The 22,700-nt window shown below is 47.2% G+C and overlaps 2 protein-coding genes and 1 pseudogene across 2 annotated transcripts; all 3 read right to left on the minus strand.

Moving 5' to 3' along the window:
• Positions 1-822: 822 nt before the first annotated feature.
• On the minus strand, positions 823-1,701 carry LOC123419411 (annotated as a pseudogene).
• Positions 1,702-8,343: 6,642 nt separating this feature from the next.
• Positions 8,344-11,198, minus strand: LOC123419426 (probable serine/threonine-protein kinase PBL9). The gene is made up of 2 exons (XM_045107172.1): positions 10,753-11,198; positions 8,344-10,490 (listed from the first exon to the last, which is right to left on the minus strand). The coding sequence occupies exon 2, from the start codon at positions 10,482-10,484 to the stop codon at positions 8,454-8,456; it is 2,031 nt and encodes a 676-aa protein (XP_044963107.1). The 5' UTR covers positions 10,485-10,490; positions 10,753-11,198; the 3' UTR covers positions 8,344-8,453.
• Positions 11,199-18,065: 6,867 nt separating this feature from the next.
• On the minus strand, positions 18,066-18,572 carry LOC123402185 (plant intracellular Ras-group-related LRR protein 4-like). Its single transcript, XM_045096068.1, has one exon. The coding sequence runs from the start codon at positions 18,570-18,572 to the stop codon at positions 18,066-18,068; it is 507 nt and encodes a 168-aa protein (XP_044952003.1).
• Positions 18,573-22,700: the final 4,128 nt, after the last annotated feature.

The raw sequence follows: 22,700 nt of genomic DNA on the forward strand, positions 1-22,700 counted from the left end.
ATGGGATCATGTTGGTAATCAATAGGTGTATTTTATAGATAATTTAATTTTTACTGGGCTTGTAAAATTTGGTTATATTTTATTTTTGATTGTGAAACTATGCTATATCATTTGTTGTTGCAATGTAAAATATGTGTATATGTTTAAAAACCGACGGTTGACCGGCCAGACGAACAAATATGGGTCGACGCATTGGGCGCAGACACGGAGCCGACTGATGACCCAAACGAACGAAAAACGAACGAAATCGCTTTTCATTTGGGTCGGTCGGTTGAAGTTGCTCTAAAGGATCGTGTCCGGATGAAAATCATGTCCGGACCGTGCCCCACGTTGAAGACGATTGTTGGTGGTGCTTTGAGGGCCCGTATTAGAAATACACATACGCTTACAAATTTCGGCGTGCGGGGGCTTCTTCCAACATACATCGATTAGATTGGTTAGTTTCATGGCAGCATGTTTGCTCCAACGAGATTTGAAAACTACATGTCCCTTTAAAAAGTTTGCATCGAACAAATTTTACGAGGTTTGCTTCGTGTCAGTCAATTTTCCAATCAAAATTGTAAACACATTGAGTTTTTTTTCTAGGTTTGACGAGTTTACGCGCTCTGCTACACACTCTTAGACCATCAAGTTCATTACAGAACAAGACGAGAAAAAAAAAATTGATAGACCAAGAGTAAGCCAGACCAGAACCCCAAATCGAACAGATCATAAAGCTTAACACTGAAGGAACAAATATATTTTACATCAACGGTTGCTATCACAAGGGTCCTAGAAGGATATTGCTAGCCCCCCCCCCCCCCCCCCCACCCCCCCCACACACACACACACCGAAGACCGATTTACCTAGTTTATTTATCATACACGAGTGATATGGTAATATCCAGATCTCCTGGAGCGGAACCCATACACACGGCAAAGTGGACAACTGAATATAAAATTATAGCATGAGAACTAGCAAACCCGATAGAGAGACTTCATCTTGACACCAAGACTTTGTAGATGCCTCAAGTTCCTCAGTCATCGATATGGTCGGTCTCAAAGGTGCCATGGGCGGTGGGAGAGAATAATGCACCGTGCTCAGTCGACGAACAGCCGTACGACTCATTCGTGGCATTCGTGTCCTAGAGAAAAAAAATTCATAGCGGCGTAAGCTGTGACATTACTATTTCATTCGTAGACTTGTAGAAAGAGAATGAGTAATGGTGGTCGAGAAGTTTGCCGGCTTACCGTCTGGAGGGCCATATAGCCGATGGTAGCGAATGTCGGCGTACATCCCGAGCCGCCACCGCCCGCACCACCTGCTCCCTTGGCACCTCCACGGCCGGAAGCGCCCACTCATTTTATAGCTCCCGAGCGCTTAGCGTTGCCGCCGCCGGCGCCCTTGCACTTCACTTCCCCAGCGGTGGCCGCCGTGGAAGAACGCGTAATTGTTAATGATCGGTAAGTTTTCCAGCTTACCGTCTCGAAGGTGCTATGCTCGGTGGCAGAGAACGTCGATGTGCCTCCCCAGCCCCCAGCACCACCTACTGCCTTCGATCCTCCTCCCGGTTACCGTTCCCGCCGCTCATGGCCTTGCCCTTCCAGGCGCTGGTGCCGGCGGTGGCCGTCTTGTGCACGCCCAGCTTCTTGTGGTAGGCCTTCCACATGAGCTTGGACGCCGGCGAAGATCCGCGGAGGTGTGGATGTGGGTGCGGTTACTTTTTATCGTGGGGAGGTGGGGGTGGAGATATTTGATCGTGAGGACGAGACGATAAAAACCACCCACCCACCGACCCACGATCTATGTAAAAGAGTTTCATTACGCGGGTAAAATTCACTATTTTGACTTTTGAAAAAAAGTTAAGTCAGATTTGATTTCGGTTGGAAAAAAATTCGATATGACTCTTTGCTATCGCCAAAGCCCTTGGCGCTAGGGTATAACAACCTATCGTCAAGGCCCCTGACGGTAGGAAAATGGCCTACTGCCAGAAAGGCTTGCAGTAACGCTTGTAACCCTATCGTTAATGGATCCGTCGGTAGGAACTCGCATGCACTGTGTCTGTAACTTATAAATCTTTTTACAGTTGGCGTGCAACCTTATCGTTAGGATGCTATGAATGGTAGAGGGACACACGTGACACGTACTGCACCGGCGCATGGCCAAACTGACCAGGCTGTGTTTAACACTAGCACCTGTCAACTTTGGGATGAGACGGGTGATGGCGTGAGGGTATGGTGGCCGGCGGGTGACGAATGACGTCGCTCATGGACGTTGCATCCACCGTCCGATGCAGGGAAGCGAATATAGGATTGGCAGCACGTCGGTCTATTGTGGGAGTTGTTTGAGGTGGCCATCGTCACCACTGTGAGCGGTATGGAATGGCGTCTCGTCGATGGTGTGGCCTGGCTACTGGCTCTCAATGGCGTGTGTGTGGATTGCGGAGATGATGTTGGGCTGGGAGAAATCCGATGCTATTGTGGACGACAGCGACGCCTGCGGGTGTCGTGACCTTTTTGAAGACGTCGTCTAGGCCCTTCCAATCCTCCTCCCGTGCAACGAGGGAAACCCCAGATCCAGCAAGGTGGTTCGGGCAGTGGCGGCGCTATGGCGCCGTTACCTTCTTGAAGGCACTATTCGAGTTGCTCCCGAAGTCCCACTACAGAGTTTGATGCTAGAGTTGGCCTCCACTTAGATCGTGGGCCCCTAGGGCGCAATGTACACCGATGCGGCACCTCTTCATCGACGCTTTCCTCAGGTCCAGTCGAGTCTTGCGGTCCACTCGCCACTCTCTTTTCGACGACATGGGGCTTGTCTGGGTTTGGTTTGTGCTTTAAGCTGTTTGTTTCGGTTGTAAAGCGGTCTTGTGGCTCTATGTCCTGACCTCCCACTATCTTGGCAGAGTTTAGGCAAGACTTGTCCTTGTTGGTGTGCGTATAGTTGTGCGTTGTAAGTCGGTTGACAACTTTTGTATGATTTTTCGCTTCAGTTTTCCTCATGAACTAGATCAATCTTTCCTTTGTTTAATAAATTTAGGAATGATATGGCTGACATTAAAGAAAAAAAAAACTTTGGAACGAGACAGAGCCTGAGAGGTCACCATGGACGACAGACTTGGCACTGACCATTGACCAGGACATATGCACGTCGCCATGGATAGACGGGACAGGCACCGGGCACTGCATCGGATCAGACTTGCAGGCAGAGCAGGCAGAGCAGGCACTGCTACGCTACATGATGTCTTTTGTCAGTTATCCCGCCGCGTCATTAGTTTTAGCGATGCCACGAGAAATTCACTTTGCTTCTATACAGTCTACTATTCTGATCGTAGCACGTATGACCAGCACGTATGACCACAAACTAACGAAATAACCCAATTCAAGTTGGATAGTTAGAGAGGCAGTAAGACCAACTCCAACGAGTAATCCAGACGGACATGGTTTTTATTCATTTTTTATTCATTTGAATCGTCCATCATCCTGTTTGTATCTGTTTTTTTAAATGCATCAACACATGCATTTAATGGAAAGCAAGTGAGCAGCAACATTGTGACACTAAAATAATAGAAGAGAGGTGGGTGGGGATGGACCAACGAATTAAATAAGCAAACGTGGATGGGTGGTTGTGTGACGACTGGGTCAGACCGGACACATGTGGACCATGCAATCACAGAAAACGTCCCCTTTATATCCGCCGACGATCCAAATATGACCCAAATTGTGTCAAAAATGAATCCATGCGGACACAAAACGGATGCAACATGAAAATGAGTCTCCATGTTTGATCATCATTTTTGTTTGCGCCGATCTATACGTACGCATACCGACGAAATGGATCTTTCTGTTGGGTTGTTCTAATATACTCAATCTACGTGAGTTCAAATTATAGATATTGTATGATAGTGATTTCCATATTATTTCTAAATTTATTTCAGTCTTTTGACCATATTCATTTAATGAGAGGAAACATTTTCTTTAACTGTGGGCGTTTGTGATAATTCCGTAAAATTTTTATATGCTATATACCGAATTGGTTTTTTGGAGGCGTTTATAGAAGTAGAGTCTGTGTGTCTGCGTTTACGAAGATGGATGTATGATCGTGTGTATGAGCAACTTTGCTAATACTATATTGAAACAAACTAATAAAATTTGTGTCCCTGGCTGCCACTGCATGTTCGTCCGCCGGTCCAAGGTCCCGCCGCTCCCCACTACCTTTCCCCGCACGTAGCCGGCCGTGGTGCCCTCGCTGGCGAGTCGTGCGATGCCCATCGTCGGACCGCCGTTGTTTCACCCGGCCGCATCGTCGCCGCCGACGAACATGGGACCACCCACCTTCACGCCTGCCCCGATGTCGCGCTCCCTCGTTGGGGATGCCCGCCAGGAGTACATGCCTCCACCAATCGTGAAGGAGACGCCGCTGATCGCGCTACCACCATGCCTCATCCAGGAGGTCGATCACCTCCGCTTCGTCCACCTCACCTCCCCGATGCACAACACTTTCTCCTTCACCAAACGCGCCATCGTCTCCTCTCGTGGCAACCCATCTGTTGGCGTCACTTTTTCCTCACGTGGCCCGGATCTGCTCTCCTTCCCAGCCGAGACATTCGGTGGAACACCACCGGCTAGGGACCTATCGAGTTCGAGGGCAACACCCTCACCTTCGAGCGCGTGGAGCACACAGACAACCATGCCATTGCAAACTTCGAAGACATCCAGGAGATTGAGGCGTCTGACTCCCCCCTGAGCTCTCGCACGAGGAAGGACTCAAGTACTTCTTCGGCCACCTGGGGGCAGACTGTGTGCTCGACCTGTACTGCGTTGGCGCGGCGACTTCGTCAGCGTTCGAGCGTTGGTGATGGTCCTCCGCGGCAAGCGCCTTCCTCCACGCATGATCGTGCTCCTACCTGGCCGTGATCTCATCATGGTCACGCTGACCAAGCTCGACTACCACCAGCACGGTATCGTCGCTGACAAGCCTTCCCTGTTCTCCTCCGACAAAGATGACTCGGCTTCGAACGACAGCCATGCCTCGGCGGTGCGTGAGACGACTCTGCGTGAGTTTGTCGAGCGCGCCAGGGGTAGGGGCCCGCCACGCTTTCCTACCATGTGGGAGCGTCGCGCAAACGCGGATGGAGGCCCTAACACCTCCTGCTCTGCACCAGTTCTGATCGTTCAACACCCCGGAGGCGACCTCGCCTCGCTCCATATCTCCTCCCCTCCCGCTTCGGCGATCCCATCGACGCTCTTTGCCTCGCCCGTGCTCCAGGCCGTAAGTGTTGTGGCGACTACCGGGGCCACCCCCGTGGACATCGTGGACGCGGTGACGAATGGGAATGTGCCTTCCATCGCACCCTACGGTCGAGGCGGCCCTCGCGGCCACAATTGCTGGTCGCGTTTGTGCTCGGTTGTGCCTCACGAGTCGTCCATCCTACAGCCTCCTACGACCATCCTCACAGCCATCTCTGACCTAGCTGTTCACGGCAACGTGCTCCGCAAGCAGGCTGTCAGCTCTCACCGCGCGGTCTTCGTCGCCAAGCTCCTTCGTAGTGCTCGCCTCATCGGACCGGAGACTCGGTTCTACTAGACCATCATGCAGAAGGCAGGCAAGGCCGCTTCATCCTACAATACTGCTGAATTAAGAAAAGACTAAGGAGGAAAGCAATCTAAATATCAACGCCCACAAAATCCTTTGTGTTCTATTCGCGATGTCATCTACGCATAGATCTAGCTCATGATACCACCATTGGGGAACGTCGCATGGAAAACAAAAAAATCCTATGCTCACCAAGATCAGTCTATGGAGATCAACATCTACGAGAGGGGGAGTGCATCTACATACCCTTGTAGATCGCTAAACGGAAGCGTATATAACACGGTTGATGTAGTCGAACGTCTTCGCGATCCAATCATGATCCGTCTAGCGATCTCATCACGACTCGTCCCACGATCCCGTCACGATCCGCCCTGATATAGTGCCGAACGGACCACACCTCCGCGTTCAACACACGTACAACTCGATGACGTTCTCCACCTCCTTGATCGAGCATGCGAGGGTGAAGAGGTAGATGAGTGCTCCGTCAGCACGACGTCATGGCGGGGGTGGTGGTGGAGCTGTTCCGGCAGGGCTTAGCCAAGCAATACTGAAACCGATCTAGAGGAAGAAGACGATCTATGAAGAAGAGGGCAACACGTGGCTTTTTTAGGTGGTGGATGCCCTCAAAACCTCCACTATATATAGGAGGAAGGGGGTGGGTGGACTTGCCTTGTCCCGTCCTCCAAGGAGGAGAGGTTAGGTCAAAGTAGGGGGAGAGTCCACCTCCCACAAGGGAGGTGGACACCCTTGGTAGGACTCCTCCTCCACCTCCTCTCTCAACCTTTGGTGCATGGGCCTCTTGAGGTTGGTTGCCCAAGACCATCAGGGGCTGGTGCACCACCTTGTAGGCCCATGTGCCCCTCCGGGGTTGGTGGGGCCCTCTCGGTGGACCCCGAAACCCTTTCGTCACTTCCGGTACAATACTGGAAATCCCCGAAACTATTCTATAACCCGAATACCACTTTTCTATATATAAATCTTTATCTTCGGACCATTCGGAGGTCCGCGTGACATTCGTGATCTCATCCGGGACAGGGAACAACCTTCGGTCACCAACACATATAACTCAATAATACCGAAACGTCATCGAACCTTAAGTGTGCAGACCTTGCGGGTTCGATAACTATGTAGACATGACCGAGATACTCTTCGGTCAATAATCAATAGCGGGACCTGGATGCCCATATTGACTCCTACATATTCTACGAAGATCTTTATCGACCGAACCACGATGTCAATAATTCAATCAATCCCGTATATTGTTCCCTTTGTCCATTGGTATGTTACTTGCCCGAGATTCGATCGTCGGTATCTCCATACCTAGTTCAATCTTGTTATGGGCAAGTCTCTTAACTCGTTCCGTAATTCAAGATCTCGTGACTAACTCCTTAGTCACATTGCTTGCAAGCTCATTGTTATGTTGTATTACCGAGTGGGCCCTAGACATACCTCTATGTCATATGGAGTGACAAATCCTAGTCTCGATTCACGCAAACCCAACACACACCTTTGAAGATACCTGTAGAGCTTCTTTATTGTCACCCAGTTACGTTGTGACTTTTGATACACATAAGGCATTCCTTCGGTGCTCGGGAGTTGCATGATCTTATGGTCATAGAACCAGATACTTGACATGCAGAAAACAGTAGCAATAAACTGACACAATCACATGCTACATTCATAGTATGGGTCTTGTCCATCAGATCATTCTTCTAATTATGTGATCCCGTTATCAAATGACAACTCATGTCTATGATCAGGAAACCTTGGCCATCTTTGATCTTTGAGCTAGTCCTTAGAGGCTCAGTAGGGACATTATGTTGTCTATGTATCCACACATGTATTTGAGTTTTCAATCAATACAATTCTAGCATGGATAATAACCGATTATCATGAACAAAGATATATAAAAATAACTAATTTATTATTGCCTCTAGAGCATATTTCCAACCGTTGTACTTCGGATACAGTACGGTTTTCCTTCAGAAGCAGTGCGTTCTTCTGTCTCATAGGATTCACATGTCAATTTTGATGTCGCGAAAAATAGAGTGTTCGTATTTCGGTAATTATAAAACTGTTATTAAACCTTAATGAATTAGAGAGAGTGATCTATATGAAAAAGTTGTTCCTCATCGATATCTTTCCAACGCCATATCATTTGCATAGTTCCAACATGCGGTTTGGAAACAAATATGAAAATACGCTCGCTGCCACTCGTACGCAAGCACACCATTTTTAAAATTCATTTAAAATCATAAGGAATCTCAACAAATGACCAACATATGAAAGTTGCGTCTATTCGACACCTTTCCGACGTCGTATCAGACATCTCATTCTGACAAATGTTAAAAAACTGTACCAAAAACCGTACCCGAAAAAAGAGAGAATTTTGAAAAAGGGAATTTTGCATTTCGGTAAATTTGAGACTGCTCTTAAACCGTAAGGAATTAGAGAGTGTAGTCTACATGAAAAAGTTGCGCCTCAATGATATCTTTTCAACACCATATCGTTTTCTTCATAAAATCATGAAAATGCGATCGCTGCCATCCATCAAGCGCCCATCGTTTCAGAAACTGCTATTAAACCGCGAGGAATCCCAAAAAGTGTTCTACATGGAAAACTTGTGCATTTTCCATAGCTATCCAAGGATATATTAATATTATACGTCTTGTTTCGACAAGCGGTCTAGAAACTAGAGCAAAAACAGTGCAGAATACCCATGCAGTTGTTTCTACTAACATTGCAGTGCTCGTTCAATAGAGACTATCTTATCAATCATTATACATGATTTTTTTTTTAATAAATCCATTGTACATGACATCTTTGTGGCATTACCTGATACTTCTTGTCTGATCTCTGGCCATTTTTATTCACCGAGAAGCTAGTCGTCACAGGCGCAAAAGATGACCGGCTTTTCTGGCTGCTTGGTCATCTCAATAGTGCCATCGAGCATCTTTACGACCTTCCCCATTGAGGGTCGCTTCTCAGCACGGTCCTGGAGACACCAAATGGCCGTGTTCACCATGAGCTCAGCTATGCCCGTGCCTTGGCAGGCCTCCGCTTGGAGGATTGGGTCGAGGATGTCCTCGATCTTGTGATGTATGTAACATTTCTCGTAGACCCACTTGGGAAAGTACCAATCCTCGCTGCCCACTGATTCCTCCCGGAAATTGTAGTTGCGGCCGGAGACAACCTCAAGAAGCACCATGCCAAAGCTATAGACATCTGCCTTGGCAGTGATGACCTCTCTGTGGATGACCCACTCAGGCGCCATATACCCACGGGTGCCCCGGACGCGGGACATCGTCTTACTGAGCCAGGTGGACAGCCCGAAGTCAGTCAGCTTGGGGCAGAAGTTGTCGTCAAGAAGGATATTATGTGGCTTGATATCACAGTGCAGCACACCGTCGGAGCACTCCTCGTGCATGTACGCCATGGCATGCGCCACCCCCAGTGCAATCTGATGGCGCGTGTTCAGGTCCAGGTGCTGCCGTTGACCCGGGCCGTCGTCCTCCTGCGTGGACGCCGGCAAGACGTGCTTGTCGAGGGAGCCATTGGAGATGAACTCTAGGATGAGCATGCGCTGTCCCTTATCCGCACACCATCCCCATATGCTTACTATATTCCGGTGATTCATCCGCGCCATGATGGTCACCTCCGACCAGAACTCCACCTCGCTGCCGCCCACCCCGTACAGCTGCTTCACTGCCACAGCACGACCGTCAGGCAAGTGCCCGCGGTACACTGTGCAGTACGCGCCGCGGCCCAGCACATCTATGAAGTTCTTGGTCATCATCTTCAAATCTCCGTACGAGTATCGCGGGATGCCGGCAGGGGCAGGGTAACCCTTTTTAAAGATGGTTGTATTCCTACTGAAAATGCTACTCCAGGCTACGCCAGGCTTTTCTGTTTTCAGTTCATTCTGACCACCGTTAAAGAATCGCCAACCTGTTTGTGATTTTCCTTGCCCGCTTTCTAGAACAGCTCTGAGATCCCGGAGGCGTCCAGCGACGTCGTTCATTTCAGGACGTGCATCATACTCCTCGTTCAAGCACTTGTTTGCAATTGCTCCAATGGCCTCAAGAACCTTGGTGTTGCTCTTATTTGCAATGTCTGCATCGAACAAGTCTCTTACAGGCCTCCCTTTCGTAAACGCTTTACCAAATCTCTGAATGACTCTTTTTGTCTCGTCTGTTGGTTTTGTTTTGGTAATTAATTCCACTAGAACAACCCCGAAGCTGTAGACGTCACTCTTCACGGTGATGAGACACCCCTCCTGTCTAAAAGCTGGATCCATGTACCCAATACACCCTATCACATTTATGGCACTTTCAATGTTGTCTCTTAACCTTGATATTCCAAAATCTGATATCTTTGCATGGAAATCATCACCCAGAAGAATATTAGAGGGCTTGATATCAAGATGGATGACAGGGTTATACATGGAATGCATGCAGCCCAGGGCTTCCGCACATTCTATAGCAATGTTCAATCTTGTGGCCAAAGAGATAGGATTATCATGGCAGTGAAGACGGTCACTGAGGTTTCCATTGCTGGCGTGCTCCAAGACCATCGTCTGAGCATTCTCGTCAATGCAACAGCCAACGAGCCTGATTACATTCTTATGATTGATTTGACTGTGAATGATTACCTCTTTAGCAAACTCTTCTTGTGAATCCAAGCGGATATATTTCTTCACTGCAACCCATTGGTCGTCGTCAAGGACTCCTTTGTAAACCTCTCCAAAGGCACCATTTCCGAGCTTGGTGCTATAGTTGCTGGTTATTCTCTTAATCTCATCTTCTGAAAAATATTTGATATTATGATTGTTCTTCAACCTCCACTTTGTCTTGTCCGTATCTTGGATGTAGTCTTTAAGCTTACTTTCTGGAATCTCTACTTTCTGCTCCATTAATCCCTGCAGTCAGTACATATAAACGTTCATAACTTATCGACCGAAGTAAGTTGTCATTTCCAGGAAAACCGGTGGAAGCTATAGTATATATAGACTAAATCCACGTCTAAAAAGTAAAAAGAGATCTGTTTAGATATAAATGGTATCCTATAAGATTCTTTTTCAATGAATTATTGCTGATAATTTGCAAGAAAAGTACACAGGTGTAAGAAAGGGAATCAACGTGGGTCTGAAATGAGAAGGATTGAGAATTATCGCTCCGTACCTGAGACCTGAGTACACGAGGATCAACCGGCTTAACGGCGCTGCCTCAGCCCAGCCCTGAGATCCAGCTGCAACCCAGCAACAAATCGGATAACCCCCACAAATCCAGAACCAGATCCAGCAAGAACCACCCAGCTCTTGCTAATAGCCCCTGCGGCTCATAGATCAAGCTGCAACCCAGCAACAAATCGGATAACCCCCACAAATCCAGAACCAGATCCAGCAAGAACCACCCAGCTCTTGCTAAAAGCCGGCCTGCTGCGCATAGATCAAGCTGCACCTTCGAGAAGAATTGGATATCTACAGAGCGCGAACCATCAGAGCTCTTGATAATATCTGCTAGTGTGGCTCACTCGTACGTCTCTGGTCAAACAGAGAGGATTGCCACTTGAGCACGCGGTTGGTGCGGTACTCGTTTGCATGTGATGAATGGGCCAAAAGACGGAAGGGGCGGAGAAAGAGCACTGGAACAAGAAACGGAACTGCATGTTAAAATTGTTTCCCAAGGGCGGGTTTGGTTCTTTCATCCAGACCTCCCAAACGGGCCGGCCCGGCACGGCCCAGCCTGGCACGTGGTAATCGGGCCTGGCACGTTTATTAGTCGGGCGTGCCGTGCCGGCCCGTGGGTTGCGTCTCTAGGCCCAGACATAACCCGATTATTAAATGGGTCGTCATGTTGGTCCGATTAACACGCTGGACCGTATTTTTTAGCCTTATGAATATATTTATATGTTTATTGAATTATATATATATATATATAAATATATATAAAAAATAAACGGGCCGTGCCGTGTCGGCCCGCGTGCCCAGCCTCCAGGCTCAGGCAAGGCCCGAGGCAAGTTTCGTGCCGGGCCGAGCACGATTAGCCCGTGTCGGGCCGGGCCGATGTTGTGCCACGCACTCGGGCTGTCGGGCCGGCCCATTTACCTGGCCCGTTTGATCAGATCTGCTTTCATCTAGTATTGCATAGCCTTCTCAACTTAGCCTGGTTGAACAAAAACAGCCTCAAATGCATCATGTTTGGTTGCGTGCATGCCCTCTTGGCTGCATGGGCTGAATCACACCGCATGATGTTTGGTTGCCTGCATGTTATTGAACAAACCCAAGGCATGGTGTTTGGTTGTATGCAACGCCTGATGTGTGGTAACCTCTTTGGCTAGTTGGTGAGGTTACCGACACACTTCGATACAATCATATACCACACATCATAAGCAGAGCAGAGCATAAAGAGAGCTTCAGCTACTTAACAACGTAGTGGCTTTCTAGTTTTCTTTGCTACATATTCAGCCATGTATTGGATGACATCGTACAAAACAAGCATGAAGATCCAGCTTGGTCAAAGAAGAAAGCTTCCTGATTGTTGGTGGCAAAGCCACAAGCCGATTCTCTGAAATATCAAGGGTAAGGTTGCCCGTAATAGGAGTATCATAGTGTAGTGCCCCAAGTGTAAAGCTTTCCTTTTTTGTAACCTTCCATGTGGGATCACCTTGGCATTGATATGAGAGAGCCCCTTTGCATGTATGATTTCATGTGTCTCTTATTTTTTGTCTCCCTTGCATGCATGCATATCATAATGTTTCATGCCATGTGTTCTTGTTGTTGCAATGTGGTCATATGATTCCATGTGGTGTTTGTGGTCTTGGGTTGGATGTGATCTTGTGATTACATGTGATGTTGTGGTGTGAAGTAGTGGAGTGTGGTGCTTGGCATTATTTTTCAAACCCCCTTGTTAGTTTCAAACCTTTTCTCTCTTTTATTCCCAAGTTCAAAACCTATTTGCTCCTATGATGTTTTAAAAATGTTACACCTTTAGTGCATTTTAGTTGGATAGTGGGCATGTAGGAGAGGGGTTTTTAAAACCTCTTTTGCTTGAGGTTTTCCTTTATTTCAGATTTATTTAAATCTGATTGGCAATTATTTTTAGCTGCCCAAATAGCCATTTTGGTATTTTATTTATTTGGGGCATAATTCCCTTATGCCCAGGGGTATTTTATCTCGACTTTTATGCCCTTAGTTTTTCCTAGGATTTTAGTTGCATGTGCTGTTGTATTTAAATTGGAGAGGGCCTCAGGTTTTTCTCCTCCCTCTCTCACTCGCAGCACAGCAGCCCAACTCCTCCCAGGCCCAAAACCCCTTCGCTGCAGCAGCCCAGCGTCGTCCCTCTTCTTCCCCGCGACGAAGTCACCTTGTACGATCGAGCCTCAGCCTCCCGATCACTCCTCCCTCGATCTTGCGGCTCCAGCGCTTCCCCCAAGGATCATATAAGCTCTCCTCTCCCTCCCCCAGGCAGCTAGGGTTCCTCCTCTCTCTCCTCTTCTCCCTCCCGCGCCGCCAGAGACCACCTCGTCGTCCCCAACGCCATGGCTAGCTTCGGGTCGAGCTCGACGCCGGCGTAGCATCGACCTCATCGCCTCCCCGCAGCTGCGCAAGCAAGAGGACCCAGGAGGGGTTCCCGTTTGCAAGCAGCCGAAGCCGGGACTCCCTCCTCGACGTCCATGACGTGCGTCTTCTTCCTCGACTCCGGCAACCCTTCCTGCAGCAGATCGACGCCGCTTCTGCTTCCACTTCGCCGTCGCCCTCCTCTCTCGTTCCCCCCTCGGTGAGCAGCCGTAGACCCAGCTCTTCCTTCTCTAGCGCGCGCGTAGACTCGAGCTCCTCGTCGTTGGATCGCTCGGTTGCAGTAGCAGAGTGCAACACATGCGGTAGACAGTAGCTTGTGCTCGTTGATAGCTGCGGCAATAGGATGGTTTCGATGCGGGAATGGATCCCCTACGGATCCTACTTCACCCCCCGCAGCGTGGTATGGCCGTAGGTAGCCGTGGTAGTCGCCGCCATCTTCCTCTGGTTCGGTCGTCGGCGGGATGCCTCATAGCAGAGGAGTTGTTCTTCAGAGCTAGCTCCCTTTCTCTGTCAAGTTCCCGCAACATAGCGAAGTGGTGTGTCTCCGTGATTGCAACCAACAGGTGCAGGGTTCGAGTCCCCTTGGTGCACCCCCTGTTTTTCCTTTCCTATTCGACAGAAGCTAGCAGAGTTGAGGTATTCTTGCTATTTGCTTCTTCTCTGTCGAAGCAAAGTCAGTAGCAGAGTGGCAACAACAGAGTTAGGTTGCAGAGAGGGCCTGGGTTCGAACCCCCCCAGGCCTGTTATTTTTTTTCTTTCCCTGTGTTATTTTTTTGTTCCTTGTTGTGTAATTTTGCTGCTAGCAACAGTTATTGCAGTGCATGTGAGATCAGTAGATGTTATGCTAGTTTTCCTTTTGTTTTGTTGTGTCCTTGTTGCTGCAAGTGTAGGTTATATGTAGATGTGTATGTAAGGAGTGTGTGGGTGTTGGCACTAGGTATAGTGGCTGTATGTGTGCATATGTAGATGGTGTGTGTGTTGGCACACCTACATGAGGTGATTGTGGTGCATGTATGGTGTGCATCTCAAACACATGGACTAGGGCTCATGTGCCCTTGGAATGTTTGTGTGTGTGGATAGGCATAAATTGTGCTTATGTGACTTAGTGTGCATATACTTGTGTGGATGTGGAGTGGTGTGTGTGAAGCAAACACACACATGAACATATTTCATGCGCACCATGGATTGTGAGCATGTGATTGTGTGTGTGTGGAATCCCCACCTACTAGAACAAGGTGCACCTTCATATGTCCATATGTGAGTGGTGCATGTTTCTTGTGTGGGTGTGTTTGCCTTGTAGATATGATTGGGAATGGTGATGGCCATGGCACACACCCATGGGGTCAAAACCCTCATGTCAACATTGGTGTTGTGGTCATGCAAGTGCTAGTGTAGATAGTGTTCTAGTGAATTTTGCACATGTGATGTTGCACTATTCTCTACTTAAGAATCTATCTTGTTTTTCCTTCCTAGTTTGTGATCACTTGTTCCAAGCAAGTGCATACATATTATATATGATTTTGGCATAGAATCTCCCAAGGAACCCATTGGTGAACTCAGTTTTTTCATTGGAACATTTTCTGGAGATGACATATTTTCATTTTCTTCTATGTTCAGAGCTTGGTTCCATGAGTTGTGGTGAGTCTTTGTGTTTGTTTCTTGGTTGTGGTAGTAGAGGCTGACCCCCTCTACCTCATGTTGGTTTCATCTCATGATTAGGATTCCATATATGCAAGTTATGCCCACTCAAAGTAGGCATGTGGCTGAAATTCCAGATTAGAGAAAATCTGGAATTTTCACTAAGTCTAAGAATCTGGTTATATTTTCTTCTCCTGTTGATGAGGTTATGCAGGTAAATGTGTTGTGATCTAGCCTTAGCGTTCAACTTGAAACTTGGACCTGATATGTTTGTCTAGCTCCCTGTAAAATTTTATTTCATTTGGAGTCTCGTAGGTATTGTTTTGGCTGCTGTCAAAATGCTTCAGAGCATAGACAGAAAGTGAGAATCTGGAATTTTCACTAAGTCCCTGAAAACTGATGTTTTTGGGCAAGTTTGCAGCCTTGTATCTTTCTGGGTTTAATTCTTTTTGTGTGATTCTTTCTTGTACTTGTAGTATTCTTGAATAGCTACAACCACATATATTATTTGTTATGTTTGGGTGGCTGTAGGTGCTTTGCATGTAGCTCACAAAGTGCTATGATGCAGTTTATGGCAGATTGTGTAGTTTTGTCATTTTGATGTTTGTGTATGCTTAGTTGATGATGTGGTGTTCTTCTTTGCTCCACCCCATCCTTGATGGTTTGTTTTATGTCTTGGTAACCTGGAAATACCAGAGTTGTGCCATTTGAGTGTGTGGTGATGATTTTGTCATGTAGGGCCTCATATCTTGTTTCGTTGTTTCCCGTTGATCCGTAGCTCCGATCGTGATGTTCCTTATATGGTTTTGCATCGTTTTCATGAGACGCATCTGATCATGTCATTCTCATGCATGTCAAAATAGCTTAGGATACAGTTCTGTCCAGGAACATGTATTAGCTTCTCATGCTTGTGCTAGTGATAGAAATGGTATTGCATGCTCATATTCATCTCATGCATCATGTGCTTGTTGCATCTTGAGGTGCTGTTGTTCATTGGATGTTATTCTTATGTTGGGTAGCATCGGGATCGGAGAACGAATATGTGGATTCAGGAGAGTACGTGCAGGACAAACAAGGACCATTCCAAGCTGAGGATCTCACAGGCAAGATGACATGACCTTCATTCCATCTCTAGACTTGTTATGCTAGTTTACGTTTTACTTGTCATATGCTCGTTGCCTACCACTGAAATATTTGCCTCTTGATATGCCATGAAACCAAACACTTAACCCTTCCTAGCAAAACTTGAATGGCTAAGTAGGCTTTGCTCAGCTACTAATGTTAGCGTTGCTAGATGCAGGTGCTTTGTCTCATGTGACAACATGAGCTTGATATCATTATCTTAAATTATGTTATTTAATTAATGCACCTATATACTTGGTAAATAACGGAAGACCTAGCCTTTTTCCGGGTGCTTTGTTCCGTTATTGCCGCCATAGTTACCGGCTACCGGTGTTTGATTCCATATTGATCGCTCCTAGCTAACACGTTCGGGGTTGTTATGGGGACCCCCTCGATAAATCGCGTAGTGTTAAGACTTGTCCGGCAGGACCCAACATTGGTGTTAATTTGCTAATCACTTAATAATAATCTGCATAGGGAATGATCACCCCGAGGATCTTTAATCAACAACCCGGTCCAGTGCTCCTCATGAGTGTTGGTCCAAAAATGGACAGACCGCGGGGGCGACCACAGGGAAACTTGAGGTTTGGTTCTTGTAGGCTTTTCCATCCGTCGTGTCCTGAGACTGAGATACGCGGCTCTTATCGGGGTCGTCGACATGACAGGAGGTCCTGCTAGTCTTGCCTTACCTTAGCGATATATCTTGCGTATAGGAATCCCAGTGAAGCTTTGGTTTTCCCCAGAGTTGAGGTTTTCCTCTAAGGAATCCGATGAGATCACGAGATTCGTGATAGAGGATTACTTTGCGGCCCGTGTACGTTTGTGATGGACTAGTTGGAGCACCCCTGTAGGGTTTAATCTTTCGGAAACCCGAGCCTGCGGTTATGTGGCAACTTGGAATATTTTGTTAACATCCGGTATTAGAGAACTTAAATAAAAGCTAATAAAATTGCCAACCGTGTGCGTAACCGTGACTGTCCCCTCGAAGATCTCTCTTCGATCGGGAACACGGTGGGGTTATGAATGACGTAGGTAGGTGTTCAGGATCACTTAGTGATCAAGTACTCCCTTCGGTCCTTTTTACTCCGCATATTAGATTTGGGTCAAGTCAAACTTTACAAAGTTTGACCAAATATATATTAAAAAATATCAGCATCTACAATACCAAATATACATATCATGAAACTACCTTTCGTAATGAATCTAACAATATTAATTTGGCATTGTGAATGTTGATACATGTTTCTACAAATTTGGTCAAAGTAGAGATACTTTGACTTCGGACAAAGCTAATATGCAGACTAAAAAGGACCGGAGGGAGTATTCTCGACCGCTAGTATAGACCACCTTCATAAATGTTCTACGTAAGATAGCCACCATATCAAGCTTAGGATGCTGCAACCTTAAACACTCCACCTATCCAACCTAATAACTTGACTAGAGTTGGCACCAAGGTCTTAGATTGCTGAGTCCTCGTGGCTCACGGATTCCTCCACAATACCAATAGGTTCAGGTACCCCAGAGACAGGTGATCACGACAGCACGCAGCTTGCGTGGCAGTATGATGAGGAGACAGACCGCCTGTACGTGAACTATCCAGAAGATTGAGGCCTGGTCGTGATCGTGGGCCAGCAGGCAAGGTAGCATAGCCTTTTCCCTTGTTTTGTAGTCCGTAACGGAACTACTTTGATTGTATGCGTGATGTACTCCGATATATTTATGAGAAGGCAATTGAACCCCTGATTGTCTATCTGTATTATTATGGATGTGCTGTGATACCTTGTTTGCGAGACGCTTAGATGCGCTCCTTTCCAATTCGGGGCCTCGACCCCCAGATCGGAAAGGACCGCTTCTTGGTCGTTACACATAGGTAGTATCATGCATGCCAACTAGGCAATCTTAATGAGGTGGCATAGAATTAAATGAAGAAAGATAGAGTTGAGTATCATTATCATGATACCGTATCATATTAAATGATGTGCTACTATGTGTCTTGCATATCAATAAATGAACTACTCTATGATACTAATATACGATGCTATGCATTACGGATGTGGTATCATAGACTAGTATCATATGCATGATACTAGTATATGATACTACCCATTACAACCAGCCTAACAAGCCGAGTGAGCTTTCCAATTTAATAATCATTCATGGAGACACTCCCCGTGCTCCTGCCCATAGTCCTCTCCGCACTAAAGACGTTGGGGAGCGGCCCGTAGCAGGCAACACCCTCGCTGATGAGGCCGACGAGGAGGAGGCAGCACCGGCTGCGGCGGTGGAGGTGATGCGCGGCTCGGCGCCGGTGGAGGTGGACGGCACGCACTGGGACGCTCGCTGGATGAGGTCGTCGAAGAGGGCGTGTAGCGCGTCGAGCTCAAGGATCCGCGTGGCGTCGCGCTGCTCCAGGCACTGGAAGCCGGCGAGCGTGCGGTGCATCTCCTGGGCGACGTAGACGAGCTCCTCGGGCACGAGCGGCGACCTCCGCAACGCCTCGGCGACGTCGAGGCGTGCCCGCTCCTCCCGGTTGGCGGCGTACGCGAGCGCCTCCGCCGCCTCCACATCCTCCAGCGTCAGACGCACCATCTGCGAGCGGTGCAACCGCGTGATCTCCCCCACCACCCCATCCAATGTGCCGAACGCCGTCGTCGCCTCCATTCCTCTCGGCTTCTCTGTCTGCGCGCGGTGCTCCACCCAAAAACCCAAGAATTCATATCCCCTCCCCAGCGAGGAACCCCCGGCCGCAGGGGCCTACTTTTTATGAGAGAGTGGGGGAGAGTGGGGAGAGGGAGAGGTGTAACGACTAAGATGCGGTCCTTTCCGATTTGGGGAACGAGGCCCGAATTGGAAAGAAGCGCATCTAAGCGTTTCACAAACATGGTAACGTAGCACATACATAATAATAGAGGAATGACAATAAGGGATTCAACTGTCATCTCATAAATATATCAGAGTTACATCACGCATCCAAACAAGGTAGTTCCGCTACGGACTACAAAACAAGGGAAATGATTATGCTACCCTGCATGCTTGCCCACGATCACGACCACGCCTCAGTCGTCTGGATAGTTCATGTACAGGTGGTCGTTCCTCGTCGTACTGACACGCCAGCTGTGTGCCGTCGGGATCACCTGTCTTGGGGGTATGTGAACCTGTTGGTGTTGTGAAGGAATCCGTGAGCCACGGGAACTCAGCAATCTATGACCTGGTGCCAGAACTAGTCAAGTTATTAGGTAGGAAAGGTGGAGTATTTAGGTTTCAGCATCCTAAGCTTCATATGGTGGCTAACTTACTAGAACAAATAATGAAGGTGGTCTTTCCTAGCGGTCGATGATAGGTGATCACTAAGTGATCCTGAACACCTACATACGTCAATCATAACCCCACCGTGTTCCCGATCGAAGAGAGATCTTCAAAGGGAACAATCACAGTTATGCACACAGTTGGCAATTTTATTAGCTTATGTTTAAGTTGTCTATTACCGGATGTTAACAAATATTCCAAGTTGCCACATAACCGCGGGTACGGTTTTCCGAAAGATTAAACCCTACAGGGGTGCTCCAACTAGTCCATCACAAACGTACACGGGTCGCAAAGTAATCCTCTATCACGAATCTCGTGATCTCGTCAGATTCCTTAAAGGAAAACCTCAACTCTCGGGAGAACCAAAGCTTCACCGGGATTCCTATACGCAAGATATATCGCTAAGGTAAGACAAGACTAGCATGACCTCCCGACGTGTCGACGACCCTGATAAGAGCCGCGTATCTCAGTCTCAGGACACGCCGGATAAGCGAAGCGTACAGTGGCCAGAGAAATCTCCCAAGTTGCCCCGGGATGGCCCCACACGGTGCTCTAGTTTGGACCAACACTCATGAGGAGCACTGGCCCGGGTTGTTGATTAAATTCCTCGGGTAGGCCATTCCCTATGTAGATTATTAAGTGATTAGCAAATTAACACCAATGTTGGGTCCTGTCGGACAAATCTTAACACTACGCGATTTATCGAGGGGGTCCCCATAACAACCCCGAACGTGTTAGGAGCGATCAATATGGAATCAAACATCGGTAGACGGTAACTATGGCGGCAATAACGGAACAAAACACCTGGCAAAAGGCTAGGCCTTCCGTTATTTACCAAGTATATAGGTGCATTAATTAAATAACATATTTACCGTAATGATATCAAACTCATGTAATCACATGAGACAATGCACCTGCAACTAGCAATGCTAACATTAGTAGCTGAGCAAAGCCTACTTAGCCATTCAAAATTTGCTAGGAAGGGATAAGTGTTTGGGTTTCATGGAAATTCAGGAGGCAATTATTTCAGTGGTAGGCAGCGAGCATATGACAAGGAAACGTAATCTAGCATAACAAGTCTAGAGATGGAATCAAGGTCATATCATCTTGCCCGTGATATCCTCAGCTTGGAACTGTTCTTGTTCGTCCTGCACATACTCTCCCGAATCCACGTACTCGTTCTCTAATCCCGGTGCTATCCAACATAAAAATAGCATCCAATGAACAACAGCACCTCAAGATGCAACAAGCACATGATGCATGAGATGAATATGAGCATGCACCTCTATTCTACTCACTAGCACAAGCATGAGAAGTAAATACATGCTCCTGGACAGAAATGCACTCTAAGCTATCTTGAGATGCATGAGAATGACATGATCAGATGCGTCACGTGAAAATGATGCAAAAGCATATAAAGAACATTACAAACGGAGCTACGGATCAACGGGAAACAACGAAACAAGAAATGACGTGCTACGTGTCAAATTCATCACAACACACTCCAATGGCATAACTCTGGTATTTCCAGGTTGCCAAAACATAAAACAAACCAACATGGATGGGGTGGTGCAAAGAATATCACCACACCATCAACTATGCACTCACAAACATCAAAATACCAAAACTACACAATCTGCCATAAACAGCATCATAGCACTTTGAGAGCTACATGCAAAGCACCTACATCCACCCCAAACATGCCAAATAAGATATGTGGCAGTAACTATCCAAGAGTACTACAAGCACAAGCAAAAAGATAATGCAAAGGAGTTTCACACAGAAAGTTACACAGCTGCTAACTTGGCCAAAAATATCAGATTTCAAGGATTAGTGAAAATTCCAGATTCTCACTAGCTGTTTATGCTCTGAAGCATTTTGACAGCACCCAAAACAATATCTACAAGACTCAAAATGGAATGAAAATTTACAGGGAGGTAGAAAAACACATAAGCTTCAACTTTCCAGTTGAAAGCTAAGGCTGAATCACAAAACATTGACCTGCACAAGCTCATCAACAGGAGAAGAAAATATAAACAGATTCTCACACTTAGTGAAAATCTCAGATTTTCACTAATCTAAAATTTCAGCCACATGCCTACTTTGATTGGGCACAACTTGCACATATGGATTCCTAAGCATGAAACAAAACCAATATGTGGTGGAGAGGGTCACCCTCTACTACCACAACCAAGAATCAAACTCTTGGGCTCACCACATCTCATGGAACCAAGCTCCAAACATAGAACAAATCTGAAATATGCCATCTCCAGAAATGTTCCAATGGCAAAACTGACTTCACCAATGGATTCCTGGGATGATTCTACCCCAAAAACATATAAAATACCTATGTACTTGCTTGGAACAAATGAGCACAAACTAGAAAAGAAAAACTACATAGAATCATATCTGGTGAATAGTGCATCATCACATGTGCAAATCACTAGAACAACTCCTACACAAGCACTTGCACATGACCACAACATCAATGGTGCACATGAGGGGTAAACCTCATGCCCATGTGCCATGGCACACCACCACACCATCGCATGAGACATGCACAACATAAATAAAACACCTACACTTGTAATCTTGCACATATGTCCATCAAGGCATAACTTGCCATGATATGTGTGAGACATACTCACATGAGCACCCACACACTCACATCACACCATGGTGCATGAGTTCATCACCATGCCCATGGGCACACACACTCACATGAATCTACACAAGCATATCTACTAAGATCATATCTACACACACACTCACACACTCACATAAGCACTAGCCTAAGCATATCACCCAAGTTATACACACTCACATACATGGCTCTTCCCACATACACACACTACACAAATCTGCACCATCACATACATCACAACTAGCTACAACACTAGGCAACAGAAGCTGTACTTGAGAGGAGAGAAAAAAATACCCTCATGGTGCAAGCTCACCTTAGCAACATATATATACAACAAACCAAAGGGAAAAATGCACAAGAAGCAAAAGGAAAAATAACAGGAGGGGGCAAGAATTGAACCCTGCACCTCCTGCTACATAACCTGCAACTCTACCACTCTGCTAGGGTCCAAGTGTTTGACAGAACGAGGCATCTAAACAGATAAAACTGTTCTGCTGCGCTACTACTGCCCGAAATTAAAATGCAAAAAGAGGGGTGCTCTCGCTGGGGCTCAAAACCAGCACCTGCTCACAATACCCACAACACCTACGCCACTACGCTATGCACGGGAGTCTGACAGAACATGGGACTACCGCAAGGTCAACTAGCACGAGCACATAGTGCTCTGCTCTGCGCACAGAGCTGCCGACGACAGGGAATCACCGGGGCGCTCTACCATGCCATGCTATCCCTACGAGGGGGAAACAACCACAGCTACCGCTGCTACCACGAGGGGGAGGAAGCCCCTGCTCTGCTACAACACCTACCGAACACACCACCCAAGCACACAGCAACAAACA

This window comes from Hordeum vulgare, chromosome 1H (genome assembly GCF_904849725.1).
Source record: "Hordeum vulgare subsp. vulgare chromosome 1H, MorexV3_pseudomolecules_assembly, whole genome shotgun sequence".
NCBI classification, from domain to species: Eukaryota; Viridiplantae; Streptophyta; class Magnoliopsida; order Poales; family Poaceae; genus Hordeum; species Hordeum vulgare.

Coding starts and splice junctions, on each gene's coding strand:
- LOC123419426 (XM_045107172.1), bottom strand. CDS start 10,484: ATGGAGCAGAAAGTAGAGATTCCAGAAAGTAAGCTTAAAGACTACATC.
- LOC123402185 (XM_045096068.1), bottom strand. CDS start 18,572: ATGGAGGCGACGACGGCGTTCGGCACATTGGATGGGGTGGTGGGGGAG.